General features: G+C 34.0%; 1 protein-coding gene across 3 annotated transcripts; it reads left to right on the forward strand.

Moving 5' to 3' along the window:
- Nucleotides 1-8,154: 8,154 nt before the first annotated feature.
- LOC132609296 (nodulin homeobox) lies at nt 8,155-20,912 on the forward strand. Of its 3 annotated transcripts, none has more exons than XM_060323199.1 (18): nt 8,155-8,284; nt 8,504-8,642; nt 10,188-10,313; nt 10,408-10,566; nt 11,270-11,353; nt 11,448-11,567; nt 11,695-11,913; nt 12,880-13,011; nt 13,144-13,239; nt 14,888-15,049; nt 15,197-15,488; nt 15,568-15,690; nt 15,768-15,837; nt 16,096-16,159; nt 18,516-19,040; nt 19,139-19,173; nt 19,600-20,150; nt 20,371-20,912. In XM_060323199.1, exons 2-17 carry the CDS (start codon nt 8,580-8,582, stop codon nt 20,126-20,128), a joined length of 2,799 nt encoding a protein of 932 aa, XP_060179182.1. In that variant the 5' UTR covers nt 8,155-8,284; nt 8,504-8,579; the 3' UTR covers nt 20,129-20,150; nt 20,371-20,912. The 3 variants fall into 3 exon arrangements, with proteins under 3 accessions (XP_060179182.1, XP_060179183.1, XP_060179184.1); XM_060323200.1 differs by having other exon boundaries at nt 20,377-20,912; XM_060323201.1 differs by lacking the exons at nt 8,155-8,284; nt 8,504-8,642; nt 10,188-10,313; nt 10,408-10,566 and having other exon boundaries at nt 11,285-11,348.
- Nucleotides 20,913-20,939: the final 27 nt, after the last annotated feature.

Genomic DNA, 20,939 nt, shown 5'->3' on the forward strand with positions numbered 1-20,939 from the left:
AAATTCAAATAACATAACAATTAGACACAGATTAATATTAGGAAAAAATCTCAATTTGCATGGTATTGTAAAATTTGTTTGGCACACTCTAAATTAGCAACATTAATGACGTGAGGTGTTAACGGGTGGTAGTCATGGTTTGTGGAGGTGACTGAAAAAAGACTCATTTATTCCATTTTTTGGTGTTTGTTATTTAAATCATTTACTAATCAAATATTTTTAAAATAAAGTAGGGCGAGATTAATAAAATATACAGGTATAAATGATGCAAAAAAGAAGAAATATTAAATGAAACTCCTTCATTATTGCAAATGAAGTATTGTTTAAGTAACTAACTACTCAAATAGAATATGAAAGAGTCATCACAAGAACCTGAAAATTATATCAAGTTTTTGAGAATTAATAAATTGTTTTCTTTTCTTTTCATCTTCTAAAAATCTTGTATCATAATAATACAAATCGTTAAATTGTTTAATTAGTACAAAGCGATGAAACTTTAAAGGCTGATAAAGCCAAAAGACACATCCAATTCGAACTTCAGATGGATGTAATGGTAATATAAGTCAAAGTAATCCATGCAATTGCCAACTTCTGCTCAAAATATAAATACTACTCCTACAAACCTACTTGAAGCTAATTTTATATTGAGTTAAAAAATACGTTAAACACTCTTATATTATGTCTCAAAATCGATTACATCTTCTGTATTTCAAAATCAAACACTTAAAAGGATTATTTTGTAAATATGTCTATCTATCTATTTCTATACTATATTAAAAGCATTAACTTCAAAATTTAAAAGTTAAATTACTAAAATGTCCACACATAATCACGACCCTGTGTTCTTTTTTCAACGTCGCAAGTTGCAACCCTTTGTTCACCAAGTCTATCTTCTACACAATTATTTTACCCCTTTTTCAGAGCCCTTGTTCTATAAAACGGCTATGCGCATTTCCTTAAGCATATGATCTTCAAGGAACGGAGAAGCAACCGGTTAAGATGCTGGAACAAGAAACTGCAAATATGGGAGGGCATTTTAATGCATACATTTCGAGATAGCAGACAACATATTTCACCAAGGTTCCAGGAACTGATATGCCTAAGGCAGTTTATATTCTTGTGTATATTTTGAAGATCTATCTCATGGTTTGAGGATGATATGATCAATCGCGAGTGCAAGTTTGTAGCTCTAAATTTTGAGGAAAAAACAAAATCCTCCCTTAAATTAAATTAAATTAAAATGGTCCTTTAAATATCAAGTGAGCGTTAATAGCCCTTCATGTATGTAAAGGCAGTGCACTTTTAAACCTTGCGAAATTTTTTCGTCAAAGACCATGTGCAACTCAATTTTCCACTCTAAAAGCTTAATAGAAACAGCAAAAAATTCAGAGAAAATTTGACAAAATTTGGTGAGCACTTCTTCAAACATTCATTGATTAGATTCTACCTAGGAAACTCTAGAAAAATAAAAGAACAAGAAAATCAAAATAAAAGGTGGATGAAGAATAGAAATGGAAGAGGATAGATGGATAGATACTTGACCCAAGAGTAAGAAATTTATGGACAAGAAAGGGTATATTAAACCCTAACCCTTCCAATCGGATTTACAAACCCTAGAACCTAAGCAATTCGAATCAACAAACGACTCAAATGAATCTACAAATGAGCAACATTGAATATGATGGAAATAAACAATTCACTTCACAACTAGGAAGCAACACTTGGTTAACCAACCAAACAATCTCTATTAATCTAAAGCTATCAACTACAATCCCTCATAAGAGTTTCTTCATTCAACATAATCTAAAGATGAAAATAACCTAAGTCTAGTATTTATACTAAGAGACTTAAGAGTTAGGCTAGTTATTACAAGAATGACATTAATGAGACAAGGGTCTTGTTTGGCTAGTTGGATGTTGGCTTGAAATCTGAAAAAGGATCCTCTTGCACATATAGTCATCACCCAATCCTCAAGCTTGCAATTGTGACCCTTTTGCATCTATGACCCTTCTTTGCACGGCTATCCACATTTGCGTTTATGTCCCTTTGCGACTCTAGCCACTTTGAGTGTTGGCCTTTTTTCTTGTAGCTTCTTCATTCATTCCTCTCCAAGTCACTTTCCATACTTCATAGGCCTTCTTGTGGGGCTTGTGTGCCTCTCCATGGGTCTCCAATGCTCCTTTAGTCATCCTCCTAGCTTGAATGGATTGGAGTCCCATGCCTTGGTTTTCAATATGAGCCTTCAAGTGAGGTGTGCCTAGTAGGGTCATATCATTCATTTTCTTTCCTAAGTTTTTCTATCTTGTGTCTTGATGCTAGAGTTACACCAGCGGCTACTCTCCTCTCTGTTTCGAGTTAGTTCCCTAAATGGTCACTCTTATTTTGAGAATTGTCTTCTAAAATCACTTTTGTTTCTTTTAGGATTACAATATCATTCAGCTATCACTATTTTTCTCAAAATATACTAAACATCACAAAAGTCTCCTTCTCTCCTAATTGGCATGCCATGTAACATTAAAATTTTACTTTTTTAATAATAAAAATATTAGCTCATCAATCTCATTTAACCCAACCCATTTCACGTCTTATATCCAACTTAGATTAAAATACCCAACTAGTAATTAGGAAAACTCGTAGCATATAAAATTCTTAAAGTTAAACATCTTAATATTAAATTAAAATAAGAATAAAAAAAGCTGCCCACCATACTTTAACTCTCGCTCATGGAATTCTTGTTCAGCTATCATTACCTGTGTGCTACCAAACTTCATTATCTTTTATAGCTGAATTTTCTTGGAGTTAAAGAATGTTTGACTTGCGACAAGATTTAAATTAGTTTTATCCAGCATAAAAGTTGGGTATTTTCATCTAAGTTGGGTATAAAACATGAGTAAGGTTGGGTTAAATGAATTTGATGAGTTAAATAAATTTATTATTAAAAATAATAATATTTTTATGTGACATGGCATGCCAATTAGGAGAGAATGGGATTTTTGTGATGTTTCGTATATTTTGAGAAAAACAGTGATAGTTGAGTGATATTGTAGTCTTAAAAGAAACAAAAGTGATTTTAGGAGGCAATTGTCAAAACATAAGTGACCATTTATGGAATTAACTCCTCTGTTTCTCGTCATGCCAACCCCCATTATAATACATTGTTAGTTCTAATATGACTTTAAATTAATGTGTATTTATATGTGTTTCAATTGATAATTAATTACTTATTTGAATGTTTGAGTATTCCTTTTTTGTTTTTTCTTTCTTTGAAACAACTGTCGTACGGTGGGTCCGGTTTGGCCTCTTGTCTTTTAAATGTGAATGTAGAAGAGGTTAAAGTTTCTTTTTCTATAGATAGTTGAAGTTTGTCCGGCTCGTTGTACAATATTAGGTCCAAGAATAACTGTTTTCCCTCTGTCGGACACTTAGAAGCACATGAAATTACATTGTTATAAAATTCAGAAGTCTTCTTGTTAGATCACTGCTTAATTAGCCCTTTTTCAGTTAAAGTGATAGGGTTAGAGTTCATTGAAAGAGGTCGAAGAAAGCTTTCTGATAGTAATGTCAAAGAAAGTTAAAGTGTGCGTGAGTGTTGAATCCCAAATGGTGTAACTCAGCTTAAGTTCTTTTGCTACTACTCGTCTCAATTTACGTGACACTTTTTACTTTTTAAAAATATGATTTATTTGTATGTCCTTTAAATATTTTAAATTGTTAATTATTGTGATTTATAGAGTAGGACATTTTATTTAGTTTCTAAATATATAAATTATTTTTTCAAAAAAGTTAAAGACTGTATGTCTGAATTCACTTCAAAATAAAGAAGTTTTGATTCTCGAAATCCAAACGGTGTCACATAAATTGAGACGGATGGAGTATATGCTAACTGATCAAAGGGTAGATATAGATAGAAAAATAATTGCACATCACGCCAATTGCGTGTATGGTAATAATGCCTTAATCAACTTTATAATTAAAAGTATTGTTCTTTCTTTATTATTGGTTGAAATGGTAAGAGGAGTGCATGCTATATTGTTCAAATAAAATGTTTGTCAAAAATAGGTTGCTTCTTATCTTAGTCATTAGTGTCTTTAAATTTGTTATGGACAATTGTATAACTACTACAAGCATTCGTGGTGTATCCAAAGTATGTTAGAGTGAATATGCAAAATGATTATGTGTATAATTGTTAATTACTATCAAGTAGGTAGTGATTTTTTCAATAGATATGAGGAGAGACCGATACTTCCTTTAGAATATATGCAACACAAAATAATATGCAATAGTAGTCAAACTAATACCAATCCTCACATTTTTTGGCCATCACACCACATTGATTGTGTGTAACTAATATATTGGATTTGCTATTCAATCATCGTCCCACTTATTATAGTCATGGAAACCATTAATTTTAGGATTTTTCTAAACTATGCATACAAGATGAAGAGTAAATACATCAGTTTTGCAAAATAACAGACTAAAAATAAGAAAAGAATGGGAAAATGAAGAAAAAAAAATTAGGGGTTCTATTTATTATGAATGTATTTTTTAATTCAAGTACTTGGTTAGAAGACACATCGATATAGTTCTTTAGCCTTTGTTGTTCTAATTTAAAATCAAATCATGTTTGCTGCTTTTCTGCAATTGAATCATATTAATATTTTTTTGTTATGTAGCTATGCAATTTCACAACGAACAACTTATTCAAAGCCTATTTAGTTCCCATCTAATCGGGCTTTGCTATAGGATTTTGGCAATTTACTTTTATGGTATTATTTTTTCCATTTTAGTGAAATAAATTATTAATAGCTAGAGTCGAACCACCGCGACAAAGACTATGCTTAGTGAAATACGAGAAAAAACAAAATATGACATTTAGACATGACTAGTAATGGTAAAAAATTGAAAACGAATATTATTTTCGTTGTTTGCGAAACCAAACTACCCCTACCAAGAAAAATAAAGAATGGCTTGATAAGTACTCGCGACTGGATAGAATGACAGAAACATACACAAGAAATATCGTCTATAAGGAAGTATTAGATAGGATATAATTAATTGCATGGTTGCACCTGTAAAATTTAAATAAATACACAATTACATGAATTTAAACTTTCATTGATCATCTTTATATGTGTGGGTGAATAAGTGACTATACGACGATCCACATTAAACATTTACATAAGATTCTACTATATTCTTTTGTGTAGAATTAATTACTCTAAAATTTATTTTATGATACGACATACACGTGCAACGCATGTGCCGAGAAACAAGTTGATTGTTATATGAAAGAAAAGAAGAAAAAAAGAAAGATCACAAAATATGAACGATGTTAATATTTGCATCGAATTTTCATAATATAGGGGTATTAAATTCTTGAATTTTAAAATACAGGGGATGTCTTTATTTCTGAATCATAATATAGCGGTGCTGGAGATCTACGTGAGATTGTATTAATCTTGAAGCGGTTATTCATCAAAGTAATAAACAGATCAGACAACCTTCAATAAAACAACTCTTACAATCAGATCTAACATGAAGGTGATAATTTTGAATAGTAAAATCTCGAATATTCCTCAAATGTGTCTATATATATATAAGGCCAAATATATACGCGACACCCTATATTATCCGATATTTTTATTTAGACGCATGAACTCAAGTTAGTATCTCCAATGTACTATTTATACTTCTACTGCATTACATATTTCCCAATTGAAGTAATCACACTACTCTATCAACAATTTCCATAAGGATAATTAACAAATTCTTTAAACTCTGTTAATTATTATATGAATATATATGGTTCTTTTATAAGGTTTATAAATATGAATAGGCAAGAATAATAAGCAAAAAAAAAAAAAATCACATATGAAATTCTGCAATCTTCTTTTAAGAAAAAAGAAAAATGGTTATCTTTGTATTGATTAAAAAAAACATAAAAAAAAACTCAATATATCAAAAAAGTATTATTATTTCGGTTTTTGCATAATTCTACTTGGTGCATGCAATGATGTTTGAGTAAACATGTATTTAAAATGTTTCCTGTCCAAGGACTTTTGTTGGTCTTGGCATATATTATTTTGCACAAATATTTTTGGTTCTTAAAAAGAAACAGTTCGACAATGTTCAATTGGCCAAAATGTGAATAAGTGACGATACGCCGATTCACATTAAACATTTACATAAGATTCTACTACATTCTTTTGTGTAGAATTAATTACTCTAAAATTGTTTAAATAATATGATACTATTTTATGATAACATGTATTTCATGATACGATATACACGTGCAATGCACGTGCCGAGAAACTAGTTGATTGTTATATGAAAGAAAAAGAAATAAAAGAAAGATCACGGAATTTGAACAATGTTAGTATTTGTGTAGAATTTTCATAATACAAGGGTATTAAATTTTTTATTTTAAAATACAGGGGTTGTATTATTCTTGAATCGGTTATTCATCAACGTAATAAACAGATTAAACAACCTTCAATAAAACAACTCTTACAATCAGATCTACCATGAAGATGATAATTGTGAATAGTAAAATCTCGAATATTCCTGTATATATAAGGCCAAATATATATGCGGCACCCTATATTATCCGATATTGTTATTTAGACGCTTGAACTTAAGTTAGTATCTAAAATGTACTACCATTTATACTTCTACCGTAGTACATATTTCCCAATTAGAGTAATCACACCACTCTATTAACAATTTCCATAAGGATAATTAACAAATTCTTTAAACTCAGTTAATTATTATATGAATATATATGGTTCTTTTATAAGGTTATAAATATGAATAGGCAAGAATAATAAGCAAAAAAAAAAAAAAATCACATATGAAGTTATGCAATCTTCTTTTAAGAAAAAAGAAAAATGGTTATCTCTGTATTGATTAAAAAAACAGGAAAAAAAAACTCAACATATCTAAAAAAGTATTATTATTTCGGTTTTTGCATAATTCTACTTGGTTCATGCAATGATGTGAGTAAATATGTATTTAAAATGTTTCGTGTCCAAGGACTTTTGTTCATCTTGGCATCTGTTATTTTGGCATAAATCTTTTTGATTCTTAAAAAGAAACAGTTTGAGAAGGTTCAATTGGCCGAATGGTGAATAAGTGATGATACAACAATCCACATTAAACATTTACATAAAATTTTACTATATTCTTTTGTCTAGAATTAATTACTCTAAAATTTGTTTAAATAATATCTATACTATTTTATGATAGCATGTATTCCATGACACTGACATACACGTGCAACGCACGTGTCGAGAAACTAGTTAATTTTTATATGAAAAAATAAATAAAGAAAGATCACGGAATTTGAACGATGTTAATATTTGTGTAGAATTTTCATAATACAGGGGTATTAAATTTTTATTTTAAAATACAGGGATGTCTTTATTTCTGAATCATAATATAGCGGTGTTGGAGATCTACGTGAGATTGTATTAATCTTGAAGCGGTTATTCATCAAAGTAATAAATAGATCAGACAACGTTCAATAAAACAACTCTTACAATCAGATCTAGCATGAAAATGATAATTGTGAATAGTAAAATCTCGAATATTCCTCAAATGTGCCCATATATATAGGGCCAAGTATATACGCGATACCCTAAATTCTTTAAACTCAGTTAATTATTATATGAATAAATATGGTTCTTTTATAAGGTTTATAAATAGGAATAGGCAAGAATAATAAGCAAAACAAATAAAAATCTAAAAATCACACATGAAATTATGCAGCCTTCCTTTAAAAATAAAATAAAAATGATCATCTTCATATTGATAAAAAAACATAAACAAAACTTAATATATCAGAAAAAGTATTATTATTTCGATTTTCACATAATTCACTTGATCTATGCGATGATGTTTGAGTAAACATGTATTTAAAATGTTAATATAACTTAAATAATGTATAAATAATATGCAAGAAAAAATAAAACTATTATCTAAAAAGAATATTAATATTTGTATCAAAGTTAATTTATGACTAATTTAAAAAAAATTAAATCATGAAATTTGTAAACATGTGTAAGAAATTTAAAATGATGTCAAGTATTCGTTATTCATTCAAATTAATCAAAATGGAAAGAATAGCCACTTGTATTTTATTATATATAAAGGGAAAAAATAAATAACTTATACTAAGATTTAACAGTCAACTGGGACTCTCTTGAGTTATTATATAATCGAAGCTTAATTACAAGAAGACTAGTCATTATTGTTCACTCACATTTTTGCAGTTCACAAAGCTCAGGTCTCGTTGCTTCTATCTTTTTTTTTTTTTTTTTTTATCTTTCTTGATTTAAAGTTTTGATTTTTATTCTTTTTTCTTTTGTCTTAAAGAATTTAAACTTGTTGGGCATTGGGTTTTCTTTAACCCTTTTTGATTTGCTACAAATCTTGGTTGGTTAGGTAACCATTGTTTCTGAGATTTTTTTTTATGAAGAATTTTAACCCTTTTTTGCTTGGTTAGGTAACCATTTATCAGTTGGGTTGTAGCATTCTGTTTTCTTGAAATTTGGTAGCTTTTTGGGTGGTGGATTTGAAGAATGAGGCTCTTGAAAGAAGAAGGAGCATCATGCAGCACTGACCAAGCAAGACCAATTCACCCTGTAAGTTAAAAAAATAAAAATAAAGTGAATTATTCATTTTTGATGTAGTAGCAACTAATTTTTATTATTTATTTATATATATATATATATATATATATATATACTGCTTTAAATTGCTTGTTCGTGTGCGGAGGGTCTACCTCCAAGGTAGGGGTAAGGTCTGCGTACACTCTACCCTCCTAAGACCCCACTTTGTGGGATTTCACTGGGTATGATGTTGTTGTTGTTGTAGCAGCTAAGTTTCTGGTGTTTTAAAGGGGCACTGTTATTTGGTATGTAAGGAGTGTGCATGTGTGATAGTTAATATGGAGGAGAATGGGAAAATTTAGTAGGGGTTCGGCCATAGGAACCAAATATTTTTCACTGTATTTGGAATTTTTGAAGTTGGAGTTGTGTTTGGTTATAGTTTTTGCAAATAATATTTGGTTGTTTGAAGTACTCAAAGTGAAAAAAGTGAACACTAGTTTTTAGGTGTTTTCCACGTTGTGTTTGGAATTTTCGTGGCCAAACGCTGATTTTCAAATGAAGTGATTTTTTTTTTGAAAAAGAAAAAGTGAATAATTCTCATGGCTAAACAGGCCCTTAATACTCCTTCCGTACCATTTTATGTGAAGGTGTTACTGTTTGGGGGAGTCAAACCGTTTTTTCTTTCTTTAAGGGCTTGGAACATGGTTCCACTTGCTTTAATGTGGATAGAAATAGGAGAGCTTTTGAAGGAGTAGAATCGAGTTTCTCTCAGTTGAGGAGCCCTTATTTTCTTTTGGTATAAACAGGAAGTTCCTTGTTGTATAGATGATTGGGCTGAGTTTGTAGAGAATCATATTTTGTAGATTCTTTACCTTGTGGTATAACCCATGTATACGGCCAGTTTGGCCATGTTTATGAATGAAAATACCTTTACCTGATCAATTTTTTTTTTTTTGAATCATTAGCTATATTGACTTGTAATACTTTTCGTGTAGTTTTTGAATATGTAAAATATATTTTAAATTTTTTGAAGAATCTATATCCGAGTTCATAGTCAAAATTAAGTGTTTTGACCCCTTCACATAAATTGAGACAGAGGGACGAGCAAAAAAGAAAAAAGTGTGAGAAGGAAATAACCCAAAAGGAACAGCTACTATCTTGTATGTATGTATGCTTTTTGTTTTCTCTCCCTTTGTGGTTACTGTTTTGAAATGTTTTTACCGGTCTCGTGAAATCACACAGAGGGACATATTTGTTGCATGCTAAAAAAATAGTAAACTTAGTTGCATTGTATCACAAGAAACAAATTTCTGAGCTGCTGAAATATGTTGTGCGCCATCAGATTAATTATGTAATCTGGCATGGATAGTATCTCTAATAAATAAGGGGTTTTGGATAAGTAGAAGTTCGATGGACTATGCATTGGAATGAAATGAGCACAGATAGAACAGAATGGATATGGAGAATATACATAGCCAACCTAAACTAGTTTGGGATTGAGAGCCATATGACTACTTATCAACAGTTCTGCTATGCTCTATTTTACATGTTTAACTCATATAATTCTTTTGATAATAGGCCCTTGACCTGATTTCAGCTGTGAAAGGTCTACATGGTCTCAGCTCTCAGGAGCTAAGCAGGCTTATAAGAGAAGCTGAAAACAATATCCTTCAACACTTAACTGAAAATGGGTTAAACATACAGGTTGGAACTCTTAATGGCCATGCCACTGTGGTAAATAATGGTTAAATTAGGCTTATAGTCTTTTACGCATTCTGACATATTCTTAAGTTTGTAGATTGATGTGGAAAAACTTGCAAGATATCTTGCTTTGCACCTTATTGCGGTAATTTTGGCATCGGAAGCAAATGCAAGCTTACTAAAATACTTGCTATCTGGGTTTCAACTGTTGCACTCCTTGAGTGATCTAGCATCACGCCATCCAAAAATAGAACAGGTTGGCACCTTCTTATTTGCTTGTTTATTTATGTGGTTAAGTACAATTCTTATTTTGTTTTACATAACTGTTAGGTAGTACAAGAGCCGATTTAATGTTTGTTATATTCTATTGTGCTCCTTCTGGGCCAGATGGAGTGTTTGTATTTCTCTATAATATTAAGCTATTGGTAGTCATTAAAAAATAATATTAAGCTATTGGTATAAGAAAAGGAGAAGAAAATAGGAAAGGTTGTTAAACAGGCTAATGCCAAAGAAATCATAAATAATTAGTTGTCCGTGTGCTCATTCTAATGACACTATTACTAGTTGGGAGTTACATGGTTTTTCGTTGACTACAATTATCTCTTACATTCACAAATACATTGAACAATGTAGTTATTGAATATGTAAAATCTATTTCATGAATATGTTTGTTCTATGTTGCTGTTTTGAGTGTTAATGTGTTGAGTTGCTAATCTTGTGACCTGTCAATTTATTTCTCTTCCCAAAAGATTCACTTTTGACATTCTACAGCTATATAATTGAGAAAATAACTTAAAACTCCTATAGAATATATACACATACAATCTTTGAAGCGAATAGTTGTGAGGGCACATATACTTGTATATTCCGTGAAACGGCAAGCGTATCATGAGCATTTGCTATTGTATCTTTTGACAATAGAACAAGATCGCGCTGAAATTTTGATGTACTCTTTTCAGATATTGCTTGATGATGTGAAAGTATCAGAACAGCTGCTTGATCTCGTCTTCTATTCTCTTGTTATTCTCTGTACTTACAGTAAGGTTGTTTTCCCCTCACCTGGATTTTTTATCTTTGTAGTTATCTGTTAACTCATAACTGTGGCGAGCAATATTTAACACTAGCTTAAATTTTCAGGTTTCTAATGATATGGTTCTTTTGCATTCCACACTGGTTGCTTCCAGTCTGTACTTATTGACTGTCTGTATGTCTTCACAATGGCATGATCTTACTCTAGTTTTGCTTGGATATCGCAAGGTAAATTTCTTTGCTTATGAATAATACAAGACCCACACGCCGGATTAAAACAAGAATGTGGTGCTTGTATCATTACTTTTGTATTTGAAAGATTGTTCTCGGGCTGAGGATCTGCTTTCTTTGGCAGGTAGATGTACTCATGGATGCTGCCTTTGCTGCTGTTACTGCTGATACTAAAATTTTGCGGAGGAGTTTATCGGCTGATCATGCTCATTCCCAGCAGGAATATGGTCTTAAAGCTGAAGAAACTTTAAACCATCTCTGCCAGCAGTGTGAGGCTTCTGTACAGTTTCTTCAGTCACTATGTCAGCAGAAATCATTTCGGGAGCGTCTTGTTAAGAATAAGGTTTTTCCCAAGAATTATATTAGAGTACCTGAACAAAAATAACTGCTGGAAACTTGGAAAAAGAATGCCTTTTTGTTGTTCAGGTTTAGCCTTAGTAGCGTGAGTCTCCAATTGTTAATAGAACCAAACATAATGCATAAGTGAACCTGCTTTCTTTACTCAGCATCCTTGTTCCCTTTACATGCTTTATGGTATAAAGTAGATTATTGGAGTAAAGTTTTAGCTCACTAGAACAATATGATATAAAAACAGAATTAATTTTGACCAAATGTAACTTCTGCAAGTTCAGCATCTTGTTAAGAATAAGGTTTTTCCCAAGAATTATATTAGATATAGTACCTGAAACAAAAATAACTGCTGGAAACTTGGAAAAAGAATGCCTTTTTGTTGTTCAGGTTTAGCCTTAGTAGGGTGAGTCTCCAATTGTTAATAGAGCCAAACATGATGCACAAGTGAACCTGCTTTCTTTACTCAGCATCCTTGTTCCCTTTACATGCTTTATGGTATAAAGTAGATTATTGGAATAAAGTTTTAGCTCACTAGAACAATATGATATAAAAACAGAATTAATTTTGACCAAATGTAGCTTCTGCAAGTTCAAGAGAGAATACTGATTACCTATCTTCAACTTCCTCTAGCTGTCTTGGTCCCAACTTATACTATGTGGTTGCTGTGTTATCTCACTTAAGTTGTTCGAGTCTGTGTCCATTCCTTTTTTGCATTTACCGAACTATGAAACTATATTTACAAGCTTATAAAACAGATTGAGGTCTAGTAGTAGTAGTTGTTGATGAAGACTGATTTTTTTAGCATTTATTGTGATGATTTTTTGTTCATAACTCTTGCAAGCATTTGAAGTCTTCAATGTGTTTCTTAACTGTCTTATCTGATGAATTTGAAAAGATTCTTATTTTCAACTTTGTGTGTTTTCTTCATAATGAATTGGATGTCCTTAATCAATGGCAGGAGTTGAGTAGCAAAGGCGGAGTTCTTTTGTTGGCACGAGCTGTCATGCGCTTAGATGTATCTCCCGTAGTTACAGTATCCTCCTCAATTGTTGCAGCTGTATCAAGACTGAAATCTAAAGTATTATCTATTGTAAGTCGAACTGATAGTGGGGTCTTCGGCTGTTCTTATTGCTTGAGGCTTTGTAATCTTTGTAAATTTGCTGAGAACAGTTAGTATAAGCATTTCTTATGGGAATAAATTTTAATGCACTATTTTCTGCAGTTATTGAATCTTTGTGAAGCAGAGAGCCTATCTTATTTGGATGAAGTTGCAAGTACTCCTGCAAGCCTTAATTTAGCAAAGTCTATTGCTCTCGAGGTCTGTGCCTGGACACTAATTGTGTTTTTCTCTTTTAAAGTTGCTAATCCAAGAGGTGAATAATTTAGTGGTAGACATGGCAATTTCTCTCGTTGATGATTCACTATTGGTCTGACCAGTGGATCTTCTGGTTTCCACGTGGCCCTTGAATGACCAAGTGTTCTTGATTTATAAAAAAAGGTGTCAGATTTATCATCTCTTTCCCTAATCAAAACTCATCGCACTGACTTGTATTACCCTTTGAGTGAATAAGGTTAAAAGCCCCCTAAACTATCACTATCCCTTTAGATTTAAAACCCCCCGGTTGAATATGTAGAGAAATGTAATGGGATAACTTGTTGAGAGGCGTGAGGAGATGAAAAAAGTTCTAAAAGTGAGTCTACCTGGCACAGTGAGTTCAGGGGGTGTTCTGTGGACACCCATAGTTTAGGTATGAAACTCGTAGACGGTAATAGTTTAGGTTTTTTTTTAACCTATTGACTCACATTTTTTTCCACGTTTAATGACACTTGGAATTCTTTGGAGGTGCTTTTGGAGCGTGATATTCACGTAGCATGTCATATTCCTCCGGAGGGTTTTTTAATATTGAGTTCATGGTAGTTCAATGGGTTCAGTGAACACCTTATAGTTCAAGTATGAAACTCGCAAACAGTGATAGTTTAGGGAGCTTTTGAGCTTTTGTGCTATCAACTGGTTAGTGTGATAAAGACCAAGATATGAGTTCAATTAATTCGTATCCTATATGCAGACACCAAACAGATAATAAACCACATTAACTGATATTCCTATAGAAGCTCAACCTCATTCATTTGCAGTTAATCTTGTTGGCATGAGCAGTGAGCACTACATGCATTCCATATTTATTTTGACAATTCCTGTTTTATGTTAATTAACCTTAATTTTTGCAAGACTGAATAGATGAAGGACATTAACAATTCAAGAAAACTAGAAAGATAAACAACAAAAACATACCCAGTAGTATGTTCCCACAATTGGTATCTGGGGAAAACTAGAAAGATGAAACAAAATTGTTAATTTCATACTGGTAAAGATAAACTAAAAGTTAATGCCCCTTTTGGAGCAACACATGTTCCAAATCCTCTTTAATGTGATGAGGTGGCTATTGCATGGAAGCTCCAGGATACTTCAAAATTTTAGATTTCTGATGATATGTGGGTTGATTGTTTGTTGATGAATCATGTGCACTCTATCTTAAAGAAAACCCAGCATAGGGAGGGATTGTGTACTGTCTGTTCTCAATTAGAGAAGCCTTATTCCATGTTACAAAGTAGATAACTGATTGGAGATTGCATTACATAGGAAGGGGTATTTACATATAGGATAAAGGAATTGCTCGTAGAAAAAAATGGCATGAGGTGGCATTGACCTGCTTGTGATGGAAAGGCAATTTATGGAAATCACTTTGAAAGCTCAACAGTTCCCATCAGAAATAAAAATAGCTGCTTTAAAAAGGTTCAGATCAGTCATTCAGATACTATGTGTTATAGCCTGCGGGATGCTTGTTAAGATGTAAATATTTCTCAAACTGCATGCTAGTGTACTGATGTCTATACTGCTACTTATCTTTGTAGTTGGAAAGTTGATTTTATCAAAGAAGACGGTTTGTTTGACAATTTTGTTGGTCTAGGTTCTTAATTTACTGAAGAAAATGTTTGGAATGGATTTCCAACAATCTGTCGCTCCATCTGACAAAAATTATCCAAAAGGACAGTTACAACTCAATGCAATGCGGCTAGCTGACATCTTCTCTGACGACTCAAATTTTCGGTCATTCATCACCACTCACTTTGTAAGAAGATATTTTCCCCCCTATAATAGCTGCTAAAGGATTTTCCTGAAACGTTATTACTTTTTTCGGAAATGCTGCACCATGTCCATGCCTGTTTTTATCTACCTAGAGATCCTTTTTTCATGTTTACCTTGTTATATCCTTCAGACTGAAGTTTTGACGGAAATCTTTTCTGTCGCGCATGGAGAGTTCCTTTCTACTTGGTGCTCATCCGACCTTCCAATACGTGAAGAAGATGCTACTTTAGAATATGATCCTTTTGCAGCAGCTGGATGGGTATTGGATTTGTTTCCATTTTCTGATCAGTTAAATGCTATGAGCACAGAGTCAACTTTTGTTCCTTCCAATGTACCTCGACTGTCTTATCCACATCAAAGAACATCGTTGTTGGTCAAAGTATTAGCAAATCTACACTGTTTTGTTCCTGATATCTGCAAGGGTATAACACGTTCTTGACTGTCCTGGTGTATAGTACTGCTGCCTGGTTATTTGCTAAATCATGCTAGTTCTGATTGCAGAGGAGAAGGATCTTTTTCTTAACAAGTTCGTTCAGTGTTTGAGAACAAAAGTTTCCGAAACCTCAGAAGGGTTTAAATCCATTATTGATCCTCAAAAAGCAGCTACCGTTAGCCGAAACCTTGGTAGGCATCGCTATTTTGTAGAATGTCATTCAGTTTTAAGTCATGTGCTTTACCATTGACTGACTTGTGCCTTGTAGGTTCCCTGTTAAGTCATGCAGAGTCTCTGATACCTACTTTTCTGAATGAGGAGGACGTGCAGCTCTTAAGGTGACTAATAATCTGGAATCTTTCTTGTTCTCACATTTGAACCTGTTCCATCTTTTATGATTTGCTTTGTGGTGGTCGTGTTCTGCAACTGCAAAAATGTTCATTATGGTACCCTGTGTTACTTGATTCATTAGACTTTATGACAACATCTTCTATTGAAAGCTCTGCATCTCATAAAAAGGTTATGCAAGAAACTCAATTAGATCATTTTCTTTTCTAATATAAATTAATACTGATATTGCCACATTTTTTCTGAAGGGTGTTCATCACAGAGTTGGAATCTCTGATTACTCCCCGTGCATTCGGAGAAAATCGAGTTCAAGTAAATCCTCTAGTCTCTCCTTGTTTTTTTTTTCTTTGTATAAATCCTTCTTTTCCCTTAGTTATATACACTGCATTATTTATGCACTGAACTCCTGCTGTGGAGCATTTCCTGTCCCTTCTTAGTAGTCTTGTTGATATTGTCATTTGTCCCAATTGAACGTGTTATTGAACTATGCTGCTGGATAAAATTTAGGGAAGCATATTTGAGGAATATTGTCTTGGGACAAGCTGTCAAAACTGAGTCTCAGAGAAGATAATTAGGTGTATTCTGGATTTAATTTGGTGTAATCCAATGACTTTTCACCTGCGAGCTATATTTCTTGCAGACCTAATTATCTGTTCCTCGGAATAAATGTGAAAATGATTTTATAATTAACGAAATGTCACATTAAGTCCTTACTTAAGGAGTGCGTAATCTGATTAATTCTGTCACCAGAAAGTGGCGTGCTTCAGGTAACTAAATAATAATCCTGTATGCTCTTCTTCCGCCAGACCCCACCTGGTGGGATTATAGTGGGTATGTTGTTGTTGTTTATGCTCTTCCTCCTAATTGAAACCAAAAAACAAAGGAATTTGTCTTCCTCGTTTGCGTGACTCCTTTATCGTCGCCCCGAACTACCAGGCAGCCTCTGACACCACCAACCTGGGGTGGTGCATACACAGCCTCTTTACAGCCAGCTTTACCTCTGTTAGCCATTCAGCCCCCATATATTGCCCACCACTATTTTCTTCCTTATTCTTTCCTGAGCATGTATTAGAAAAAAACTTCATGATCTAAGAAATAAAAAATACAAAATATAAATAGAGCTTCAATCAGTTAAAGCAAATGAAATCAATAAAAACAAAATAAAGACCTGCACAAAGTAGAAAGATTAAAAAGCCATGGGTACAACAGACAGGAAACTTTGAATAATTCATTTCGAAAATCTAAAGGGCAAGATTATGATTTTTAGTGAAAGGAGTGGTTGAATGAATAATAGGTGTATGGACTGTGTTGCTGCTTACCGAAAAGGTACTGGGGAATGATGATGCTGATTTGCAGTTTTAGAGATAAGATGAAGTGGAGTTTGTTACTTTGGTCAATTGTTTATCATCCTTAGGTAGATGTGTTTTGGGGGCTGGGTGGTAATTTTTATTAATGTGTCTGTCGTCTATCTTTCTGGTTGGAAGGGGGATAAGGGCACAACATAGGCGGGGAGGGGTGGCCGGGTTGGGTTGTGGGGGGTGGGGGGGAGATAAGAGGGTATGGACAGTTCTGAAGGTAAGGCTGGGCAAAGTAGGATCAACAGGGTGGTATTCTCTTAAATTAAATGTATGACAACTAAATATTTCATCAAGAACTAGTATAATAAACAAATAATCAATAAGTTGAGAGATTAAGTTTTAAACAAATAATCAATAAGTTGAGAGATTAAGTTTTAAACAAATAATCATTAAGTTGTGAGATTAAGTTTTACAAAGTTAGTCTTCGTTTGGTGACATGATGTGCACCTGGCCCCGTCCTGTGGCAAAGAGATCTCCCTCTTTGAGACATAACATTTCCAGGACCTAACATAAATAAAATGCGGTTCGAGGGTGCTGTTTCACTGTTTAAAAATGTTTCTAGGATCTAACATAAGTAAGTTGAGGTTCAAGATAACTAGGAAACCTCTGCTGCTCTTTACTCTTTATCCTTGAAAGTTTGATGGTTTTGGCTAGGCGGCAGAATAACGACAACATGAGATCCTGACTATTTCTGGTTGGCAACTTTAGTTGGCAGAAATTTTAGAGAGCACTGAGCTGGACATTTTAAATCTCTGTGATCCTTTTATCTAGAGGATTGTGTTCCTGTCAACTTGGAGACATAGTTTCTCATACAGTAACAATGTGAAAAACCAGGAATTAGACACACATGCTGAAGGAGAAGAGCAGTTGGCCGAGGAGAGGGAAGCGGTGTTGTTTATTCTATGAGAAATGGTTGTATGCACATAAATTTCGCTGAGGAGGAGAGCATTGGTTGTGTCTACTTTAGGTGGTATATGGTCATAAGCACATAGATTTTACTGTTTGGCAAAGAGATAAGAAGTTGCGTATGCACGTCTCCTCAATAGTCTGGAAATCTCTACAGGGAGGAAATCATGAATTTGAATTTCTTCTGAACTACACATGATTGTTGCAGAATCTGACCACTTTGTTAGCAGAAAATGATATTTTCCTGTCAAGTGACTCAATTGACTGAAGGATTCCGTTAAATTGGACATAATGATGGCTTGAAGTTTATTTTACCAATTTATTCTAGTGGTTTTTGTTTTCATTCTTTAATTGGCTTTATTTTAATTTATTTAGTTGGGAATTAACATTTTCATTTTCTCCAGGAGGCTCAGAATCTGGGGGGATGCTTGTCCCCTCAATTCAGGGAAGTAGCCCTGGATCTTAACAACAGAAGTGCAAACTCAAGAGAGGACATATTGGATAATTCGTCTCTGCAAAGATTGAACCAACTGAATTCCAGGATCAAAGGTGAAAGTCAATCAGCTGAGGGTGGGACAAAAGGTGAAATGACAGAACAAGAAAAATTTATAGCTACATCTATAGCTATCAAAGATGTTGAGACTCAGCATATGGAAACTAGTGGGTCCGATTCCAGCTCCACACGAAGTAGGCACCCGACAGATCAAGCTGGGAAAGTTGATCAGATAAATTGCAATGGTCCTGGAGAGGTTAGAGAGGATGAAATGGTTGGAGCTGCACAGAATGAAGAGAAGCAACAAAGAAAGAGAAAGAGAACTATAATGAACGATAAACAGATATCACTTATAGAGAATGCCCTTGTGAATGAACCTGATATGCAGCGAAAGAAAGCTTTATTAGAATATTGGTCTGAAGAATTAAGTGTTCATGTATGTATGTTGCTAGGCCCATGTATTTTTTTCCGTTTCTGCTCTTTCTGTCTATTAATTAGTCTTTCCTCCCTAAAAGGTTCCTGCTTTGTTTCCAGGGATCAGAGGTTACAAAGTCGCAGCTCAAGAATTGGTAATGCTGATATATCTCTCTTTTTTTTTTTTTTTACACCTGTGTACTGCCTTCCCAATATGAGTGCCAGCATCCATAAGTACCTAAGTCACTGTTGCACATCCTATTACCTTGTAAAAGATAGATACCTCTAATGATGTACTGAGTCAACAAAAAGGTCTTGAGGGTTTGATGTGTTGCTCCCAGAATTATGTGAGAGCCTATCAGAGTTCTACTGGTGTATGAAAATGCTACGTTATTTAGCTGCATTTACTCCTAGCTAATAAGTGTGCCATCTATTGAGAAAATGCACAAATAAGCCACTTATTCCCCGCGAGAGGAAAAAAAAAAAAAAAGCATACAAATAGGTCTCAATCTGATTTAATGAGGTATGTTTCTTATCTTGTCCTCACGCTGGAGAATCATTTCTATTTTGAACACATACAGGCTAAATAATAGGAAAGCGAGGCTAGCTCGTGCTGCTAAGGATGGTCGTATGCTGTCTGAAGGGGATAATCCAGACAAACAAGGTGGGTCGCTCATGCTGCCTCCCTGTGACTCACCTGGCAGTCCTGTCGAGGATGTTGGTGTCCTCTCTGCTGCTAGAGAAAATGCACAGAGGGTAACTGGCCCCTCAACGAGCACTTGTTTTACAGAAAACCCAGCCGCTGTGCCTGTAGCTTCAACAGAACCAGCAAAGTGTATGGCAGGGCAGTACGTTGCGCTTGTAAATGAGAATGCAGAAGAGATTGGAAGAGGAAAGGTTTGTCAAGTCAGTGGCAAGTGGTATCAAAGGGACCTGGAGGAGCTAGGGACGTGTGTTGTGGATGTTATTGATCTCAAGGTCGAGAGGTCTGCTGAGCTTCCTTACCCATCAGACCTGACTGGAACGTCATTTGATCAGGCTGAAAGAAAATTTGGTTTCATGCGAGTCTTGTGGCAGTCCAACAAACTATTTGTGTTGCCTGCTCGGTGAATCAAAAGCAGCTCAGTTCCGGGTAAGAATTACTTATGACCCTTTTTCCGTTACCTCTTGAAACTTTTTTACCAAAACTTGTTTTTGTGTATAGATTATAGAAGCGAACACCCATTACAATGTTTGCACACTGGAGTTCATGTTCCAAGTACTTAAAAAAAAAAAAAAACTGGGAGTGTATGTTTCCTTAGATGTTTTAATTGTCTATATTATCCTCCAGCTGGTAACACCTTGCTGAACAGTTGCAGATTGATAATTCCTGAGGAAAATTCGAGGTGCACATGTTGGGCGGTCCTGTGAAGATTATGCAAGGCCTTCCATTATAATTTCTGGTGCTGTCAATGAGCAGGCTATTTATAGCTGATGCCTGAACTGGAAAGCTATCCAGTTCTCTGAAATCTTGTTGGAACAGCCAGATTTCTCGGGATAGTCCCCGCCCAACCATGCATGGTGCACGCCTTGATCTTCTGCAGAAAGCATGCCCAGATTCTGAAAGACAAGTCTCAGTCATTTGCTCCCTGTACATTGTGGAGGTTTAGGATGTACAAGATTACTTTTCTCATGCAACATCCTGTATAACGTACGAAAGTAAATTTGAAAAATGAGATATGATTGGTCACATAATTTGACCTTACAAAACAGTGTTTATTTGTTTCTTTTCTCTAGTTTGAATTGCTTATCAATGTGAAGTTTACTGTTGGTCAGTTGTACCAAGCACTGCAATGCACTGTATATTGTTCAGGCAGTTGATGCTTTCTTATTGATTGAAACCCAAATATTTGAATCTTAAAAGGCTTGCAACATGATCTCG

Source organism: Lycium barbarum, chromosome 9 (assembly GCF_019175385.1).
Source record: "Lycium barbarum isolate Lr01 chromosome 9, ASM1917538v2, whole genome shotgun sequence".
NCBI classification, from domain to species: Eukaryota; Viridiplantae; Streptophyta; class Magnoliopsida; order Solanales; family Solanaceae; genus Lycium; species Lycium barbarum.